At 34.2% G+C, this 8,846-nt stretch overlaps 1 protein-coding gene across 1 annotated transcript; it reads left to right on the forward strand.

Annotated features, from left to right (window-relative positions):
- Positions 1-7,571: 7,571 nt before the first annotated feature.
- LOC143559265 (transcription repressor OFP1-like) lies at positions 7,572-8,550 on the forward strand. Its single transcript, XM_077047898.1, has one exon. The coding sequence runs from the start codon at positions 7,602-7,604 to the stop codon at positions 8,535-8,537; it is 936 nt and encodes a 311-aa protein (XP_076904013.1). The 5' UTR covers positions 7,572-7,601; the 3' UTR covers positions 8,538-8,550.
- The last annotated feature ends 296 nt before the right edge of the window (positions 8,551-8,846 follow it).

Genomic DNA, 8,846 nt, shown 5'->3' on the forward strand with positions numbered 1-8,846 from the left:
TAGTTTTATAATAAAGATTGGTTTGGTTTGATTTGTGAATGGAGATAGTCTAACTATCCTAACTTGTTAACGAAGACATTACCTATTATAATTACTTAACAATTATGAAACATAACCAACTATGACCAACTTGTTAACATTGGTCCCTCAAGTTCACCGACTTGTGACTTGGAGTCCGAAATTACTTCCAACAATCACCCCCTAATTTCCGACTCGAAATAGTGAACCTTTGTCTCCAAACTTGTGTTCTTCACATGTCTGATTCGAACCATGATCTTGACCTTCTTGGCTTTCTTGATCTCTTCGGAACTTCTCTTGATCCATAGATGTGTTCTTCGGCTCTCCCGAACTCGACTACTTCCGTGACCTTGTCCCCGACCATTCACTCTGTCTTATGAACTCTCATAACCACTTCTTTGGCTGTAATCTCGGTTATCTAATCGAGCGAACATCAATCTTCCTCGATCTTCTTTTGTTCCCGAATAAAAGCACGTGCACATCGTTTAAATTAATACCTTGGTTTGCTTAACCCGTAAATAAACGAACTCTGAATTGAACCGACTTGTTCAACCTGTATAAAAAACAAACTTTGAATTAAACCCGCTTGTCCAACCCAAACTCGTTGAACCAATATAAAAGAAAAATCAAACCAAACTTGTTTTAATTTTCTTGATTTCTTTGTCGATCACAAGAAAGGAAAAATACCAAAACTTTTTTTCTTTGGTTCTCGTAGCAGTAGCATACAAAAATCAAATACAATTATGAGGTTTTGACTTTGTGTTCCAACCTACCAATCAACTTAAAGAACTCCTTTTCCCCTTTGACAAGAAATACTAAAACCCCACGATAAGATTTTTCGAACCGCCAAATCACTGGAACGAAAAACAGTAACAACTCCGAACAACAAAAAACCCCGATCACTGCCGCTGAACAAATAGAGAACTTCGCCACAGGTTCGACTTACTTGCCTATAAAAAAGGACTGCGATTCGGAAACCCAACTCGGTTCCGATATGCGCTGATGATAGCACTTCCTCAAGTCACCGCTCGTCGCCAATCGATTATCGATTTCTTGAACCTGGCTATGATACCAATTCAAGTCCCGGATCGATAGTCAAACACGAATAAACAAATAACTCTTATTTATTAATAAAAAAATATTACTCAAAAAGCTGATTACAACTCTCAACCCTAACTCGGTTTGACATGAACCCTTACTCGGTTACATCTAGATGAATTCTAACTCGATTACATCTCGTGTATGTATCTAGATGAACCCTAACTCGGTTGCGTCTCACATATTTTATAATGCCTAACCATGACTTGGTTTATATTAACTAACCAAACCCTAGCCAAGACATTACCTATTATATTTACATAACAATTAGAAAATATAACCAACTATGACCAGATTATCAGCATTGGTCCCTCAAGTTCACCGACTTGTGATTTGGAGTCTGAAATTACTTCCAATACAAATTCCATGCCAAAAACCTATTCTCAAAATATAAGATCATCCCTATATATTTGGATTTCAAACCAACAAGTTATTTTAAATTATCTAAAATTTCTTTTTTACTGGTGTCACCATAACCGAATTTTATGGCACGGGTCCGGGTACTTTAGGTACGGTTAGTGGCCGGTGATTTTTTCCTATGAGTTTGGGATTTTTTGGCATTCAACTTTTTTCTAAAGTCAAATTTTTGAGCCAGGATGGATCTGATCGGTCATTAGGCTAAATAACTAACACGCAATATCACTATCATAACAAAATACACCGTCAACATTAAATAAAATACAAAGTCAAATATTAAATAAAAAAACTTATTTCATATTATAATTGTTCCTTACACTTTTTATTTTGATCGCGACTTTCAAAAAGAACTCATTTTCAATATAACAAATGCAAGCATCATTCATATAACCGCTATCCATTTGGTTAGATCGAATACTTTTCTTATAGGTAAAAAATAGAGGGCGACAAGAGGAACTCGATTGTTCTAGTTAGTGTAATTTTACATCTTAAAAAAATATGAAGTTTGGTGTTGGATGTTCCTCCGTTTCAAGCTTCTTGATAGGTATTGGAGTTTTTTAATAATATTTTAGCCGTTTAAGAAGAATAATAATAATAAACATGGATGAATGATGACGACCAATTAACAAAGTACGGTGCCGCATATATATTATTATAATAAAAGCAATATTTTTCTGGATATATATTTTATAAGTACAAAGAAAGTGACGAAAATCCTTCTCCTCATACCAACAACTTCTTCTTCTTCTTCTTCTTCTTCTTCTCCATGGGTGTTCTAAAATTTAATGCGAATTCTGAAAATATCACAAAAAACGACACCAGCCTAGCGGAAGAAAACGACGTCGTTGTCTCTTTTTAAAATTTAAGTTTTTGTTTTTTCACTGGCGAACTGTAAAATGTTTCTAGAGATTTTGTGATACTGGGTTCGCCTCGCAGAAAAAGAATGGGTTCGTTTGTTAAACCACACCTATAATAATATATAAAATAAAAAATTGACCGAGTTCGATCGAACTCGGCCACTTATATGTGGCTCCGCCATTGGGTACGGTACTCGCTTTGGTACCACTTTTTTCTTTTTCTAAAAAGGTCTCCACTAAACTTGGTATCGATACCAGTACGGTACCGATAATCAATTATCTATAATACTAAAACCAAAACCGTAATACTATAACCAAAACTAAAAATGAAACAAATCAACCATAATATAAAATCCAATCATGATGGCTGCTACTAGTTTGATTAGAAAAAGAAGAGAAGAGAATTAGGGTTTGATTGGCTTGATTAGAACTATTAGTACTTAATATTTTTATTATCAATGGTTTTAAAAAACCTGCTTGAAGCCTTGAAGATATCCCAATAAAAGCACAGCTAGAGTTATGAGTTTTGAAAATCCCAATAAAAATCCTACATATTCCTAACGGGTACTGAGTACCCGTAATACCCGTATGTGTATCCGAAAGTACCCGTATCTAAAATCAGTAAATCTGGGTACCCATATCCATACTGAATAGATGGGTACGAGTATAAATAGAGATACCGGTACGGGTAATGAATGGGTACAAGTATTCGGGAAAAAATCTCATCTCTAGAATCGGCCATAAATGAAGTCGGGCTATATATTATTTGTTTTGTTAGTTAACTGATTTTTAGAATATTTTTTATCATTCTTGATTTATGAAAAATTGCCATTGCATGTTTATTGTTAACACTTGGGGTCAAGTTATTCTACAAAGGGAGACAAAAAAGAGAAGGATGAAAATGATTTATAGTAAAAAAAATCCCTTCAAAAAAAATTAAAAATAAATAAATAAAAAATCATAACTCAAAATTTAATAAAAAAACAAAAAAAAAGTAAAAACACAAAAATGTTTCCACCGTCTTCCTCGTTCTTAAAAAAAAACTCGAAAAAGACACAATGTTGAGTGAAAACGACCATTGTGTCTTTTTGTTTATCATTGGGTTTTGTGTTTATTTTCGTCATTGATTGTGTCTTTTTTCTTGATATTGTGTTATATTTTGTTCGGCATTGTGTTATATTTTGCGATTTATTGTGTCCTTTTTTAGTTATAATTGTGTCTTTTGTTCATTTCGTTATAATTGTGTCTTATGTCTCTGCATTGTGTCTTTTTGGGTGAGTTTTTTTTTTTGGAACGAGAATGATGAGGGAAACATTTTTTTGGGTGTCTTTTTATTTTTTTTATTAATTTTTTAGAATTTTTTAAGGGGTTTTTGTGTGACCACAAATCCTTCTCACTTTTCTCATTTTTGTCTTCCTTTCTATTTTAACTTTCCCTAACACTTGTACTGTGATCTTATATTGAGTGGATGAGTAAAATGTCGAGGAATCAATGTAACATTACTTTATACGTATCCAGAATGAATGATGCGTATTCTCCAAGATATGACAGTCTGTCTACCCCAAACCAAGAAGTGAGAGCTAGAAAACTCCCTGTACAAAAGAACAATCTTTGTAAATTTCATATAAAATTGCAACTCTTTTGTTTGATTTTTACATGAGAGTTTTTAGTGTTAGTAGCAACAACACAATAGAATCACCATCTCACACAAAAACTAAAGCAAAATAAACACGAGACGAGATTTTAAATGGTATGGTTAAGGTGTGTTATACTCATGGACTGCAACTAAAATTTTTCTTATTATGCTCAGTACAAAAATTACAATACAGTGATACGAGTATATATAGAGATACAACTAGGTTAAATGAGTTAGAGGCCAAGAAAAACAAACCCTCCTCCAAACGTAAATGGGTCATCCACATTTGTCTTCTAAATGTAAACCAAAACAAGCCTAAAAGGCCTTCACAAACACAAAAATCTCTCACTTAAATACCTTAATTGCGATAAATTTTAGCCTGCCATCCAAGCATAAAGCAACCCGGTCATCAGTAATCTTCAAATAAGTCTTCCAAACCTCTACTTCCCAAGAACCAGCTAAGACTTCAACAATTAAAATCCAGTCAAATCCAACTACTTGCAGCAACCAACAACCCCTCATCATCAAGTTCCAAAAGGGCCAGTTGAAGCTCACTCGAGCTCCAACGCAACTGTGACAAAACCCGTCAACTACCGGCTTGGGCTTTCCACCAATTCTAGGGATACGTCGAGGACCACCAACACTCTCCAAACTCAGCAAACAATTTTCAGAATAGAAATGTTCAATCATAATCTTCAAATCCAAATTATCTAATTAGTATAATTTAGAACTTTTGTGCCACAAAGTTGGCTCTTTCTGTTTTGTTATATGTAGTAATGGTTTTGATAGATAACACATACATTAGTGTTGGTTGGATGGTTTTGTTTGTGGGTAAACTGTTTGTTCCAATTTGCAACCCGGGTTCGAATCCCTGATGTTGCAAATGATGTTTTTGATTTTTTTAATTGTGTTATTTATGCTTTTGTGTATGGTAGAAGCCTTTCAACATTAACTTTGGCCTGAACCAGATTTTTGTTAAGTGAAATTGATTGAATTTGCGTATAATCATCACATTTTGTTTTTGTATCGATACAGTAACGAAAAATGATCACTATTTTTGTTTTTGTTTTTTATGTTCCGGTATAGTAACGAACGTGATCAAAGCCTGAGCTTTACTGACCGACGCCACCCCATTGGTCCACCTCAGTGTTTAAATTGTTTTTATTTTATTTTTTGTTTTATTTCCGATGCCATAACGCACATAACCAAAACTGATCGAATTCGTGTCGCCTTATCGCCTCAAAGCCAGGACCTACAATACTTGGGTTTTACCAACGCTCGAGTTTTACTAACCTGCTCGACACAACATGTCGGGTAAAACACTAGTTTTGAATAATTCAATTTGATTGATTCGTATATTCGAATTTTAATTCGAACACCCCTGGTTCATGTGGCAGTGGTTCGTTTGTTTTGATTTTGATTTTTTATTTTTAATTTTACCTTTATATTTTAAATAATATACGTTTTTAATATTTTTAATTTCCACTCAATATACGTTGGTTAACTTAAAAAAACTTATCAAAACTAGATATTTTTTTCTTGTAATTTGCTATAGCGAGTTCCGGTGTTGTAATGAACCAAACGGACTCCCATCACATCAACAACGAACTAAATACATTTTGATACACCCTTGGCTCTATCACCATATTTTTTGGTTTTCTCTTTCGTTTGCTATAGCGAGTAGATACTTTTAAACTTTCGTATTTTTATATGAGTAAAGTGTTATTTTCGTCCTTGTGGTTTGGCAAATAATGCGAATTTAGTCCAAAAAGTTTATTTTTTGCGTATGGACCCTCCACGTTTCTCAATTCTTGCCAATTGCATCCAAGTCACTAACCTCATTAAATTTAATCGTTAAGTCAGGGGTAGACATATCTTTTCACTATTTCTTTATTATATGAGTAAAGTGCCAAAACGTCCCTGAGGTTTGGTCATATTTGTGAATTTCGTCCAAAAATATTTTTTTTCGAGTGAAGTGCCATTTAACGTTAACTCAGGGGTGTTACTGTCCTTTTACATATTTGTTTATATTGTTATTATTATTATGCTAAGCTAAACCCCTTATATGACTAAAAATAAAGAAGAATAAATAAACGGATAATATATTGGATTCAAACATAGGAATCGTGAAATGTTATATATGCTAGGGATGAGCAAAATCGGTACCGGTACCGGTACCGATTTGGTACCGTCGGTACCAAGGTTTTGAGTTTTTGGAACCAGTACGGTACGGTACCGGTATTTCCCGAATTTTACCTCAAATACCGGTACCGAACATTTGCGATTTTCGGGATCGGGATTTTCGGTACCGGTACGGTACTGAGCTCATCCCTAGTATATGTCATCAAACAAACACATAATAACAATAATGTAAACAAATATGTAAAAAGGACAGTAACACCCATAAGTTAAAGTTGAATTTAGACTGAGTTAACAATTTGGACGAAATTGGCAATGGTTGGGAAAAATCGAGGGTCTACTTGTGAAAAAAAATATTTTTGGACGAAATTTGCAAATATGACCAAACCTGATGGACGATTTTGGCACTTTACTCATATAATAAAGAAATAGTGAAAAGAAATGTCTACCCCTAACTTAACGAATAAATTTAACGAGATTGGTGATTTGGATGCAATTGGCAAGAATTGAGAAACGTGAAGGGTCCATATGCAAAAAATAAACTTTTTGAACTAAATTCGCATTAATTGTGAAACCATAAGGACGAAAATGACACTTATATTGTTTACTACATTTCGGTATAAGTACCTTTCTTTTCCCATAGGTTAAGTTATACATGTCATAAATACCGAGGTTTACGACTTTTTAACACCTAACCACAAAGTAATCAGCCTTGCGGCAAAGTGTGACCTAATCTTCTCTTGATTTAGGTCTTTGTTTAATTGTTTTATAAAGGTTCTATAACTACCTCAAGCAAATTTTATTGGGTTGTGATTTCACCATATTAAAAGACGTATTATGTATCACTCAATTATTCTCTATTGACTATTGTTATTGTAGAGTTAGGTTGGGCTTGGGCTGTAAGTTAAACTAGCTGGTTTGACTTGACTCATTAAATGTTAAGCTCGATCGACTTGTAAAAAGCTCAAAACAACTCATTTATTTTAGTGTTTATATAAATTTCTATTTTAGATTGTTGATATACATAAAAACAGAAAGATAACAATGTTAACATACACATAATGCACAATTTATAAGCTACATAATTTATTATTTATGCATATAAAAATTTAAATTATAATTTAAATATATTAAAAATAAAATTTGTCTTTTAATTTAAACAAGCCAAACAAGCGAGCCATCGAGCTGACTAATGAATGAGACAACGAGCGAGTTTACATTCGCTTATTTACAACAGAGATGAGTTGGCTCGACGTGTTTATAAACGAGTCAGTCTTGTACAAGTTCAAGCCACTATATATATTTTAACACCTTGCTCTCTATACCTATTTATTAATTCACCTCTAGACAAACTCATATATCCAGAAAGATACATAGAGAAAGCAAGAAAAAAAGAACAAGAGTACTCTGTGTGTGAGAAAGAGTCATAACTCATAATGGGAAATTACAGGTTTAGATTATCAGACATGCTACCAAATGCTTGGTTTTACAAGCTTAGAGACATGAGCAAGACCAAGATCACCACCACCACCACCACCAACCACCACAAGAAACCACCTTATGGCTCTTATTATTCATCATCAACTACCACACCACCACCCCAAAACCACCACTTTTCTCACCCAAGAAACTACCACACACCTAAAGTCTCCCAATTCCATAATTCACCCAAATCCCCACATTTTCATGACCCACCAAGAAAATCTTCTAAAAGATTAATAACACCCAACAGAAAAACCATCTACAAACCTTCACCTAAACACTCTTCACTCACTGAGTCAACTCACACCCTTCAAGACTTCTTCCATTCTCCCACCACAATCCAATCTCCATCCTCTGAGTCAACTCACTCACCTCTCACCTCATGCACATGCCGATTAAGTTCTTCCACTTCCGATATCATAATCGATGTAACCGAGCCTAAAAAGATCGATTTCTCGCCCGAAAACGACCTTAAACTCCCTCCCATCATCACAAAACCATCAAAAGTTATACCAAGAAACCGACAAGCATTAGTTTCAAGCAAGAAAGTTAAGGAAACCAACCAACCTCAGGCGAGAAAATCAGTTTCTGGCCTTAAACTGCGGTCGAATTCTCCGAAACTCGCAATATTGAATAAAAGAGTAGTTCAAAATAAGTCTTCACAAAGAAAGAGTAACATGTCTGAAAGCTTTGCAGTTGTGAAGTCATCATTTGATCCACAAAATGATTTCAAGGAGTCAATGATGGAGATGATCAAGGAGAATAATATCCGGGCATCAAAGGATTTAGAAGAGCTTCTTGCTTGTTATCTTTCATTGAATTCAGATGAGTACCATGATGTTATTGTTAAAGCATTTGAGCAAATCTGGTTCAGTTTGCCAGATCTTTGACTTGTTAACTAGGTTAAGTAGTGTTTCATATGTTAAATATTTATTAAGGTTGTGAATTTTTGTGTTACAAGTTGGATCACTTTCTAAAAAGGGAAAATTCTGACAATTTGGAAAAATTGAAGTTGTTTTTGAAAGAAAAAGGAGACAAAATTTACAACAAACTGACAAGTTCGTTTTATCTGAGAGTTGGAAAGATAGGTGTCAATTTAAGGTGGTATGGAAACCACATGTGCTTTCAAGTCATTTGAAAACTATGTGAAACTTATCATTTGTGAACTACTAGTCAAGAGCGCGAAAATCCGCGGCTTA

The sequence above is a fragment of the Bidens hawaiensis genome, unplaced genomic scaffold (genome assembly GCF_021521415.1).
Source record: "Bidens hawaiensis isolate Kalapana, Puna unplaced genomic scaffold, B.hawaiensis_p1.1 tig00019799_1, whole genome shotgun sequence".
NCBI lineage: Eukaryota > Viridiplantae > Streptophyta > Magnoliopsida > Asterales > Asteraceae > Bidens > Bidens hawaiensis.

Excerpts from the sequence above, each read along its gene's own strand:
- LOC143559265 (XM_077047898.1), top strand. The coding sequence starts at position 7,602 with ATGGGAAATTACAGGTTTAGATTATCAGACATGCTACCAAATGCTTGG.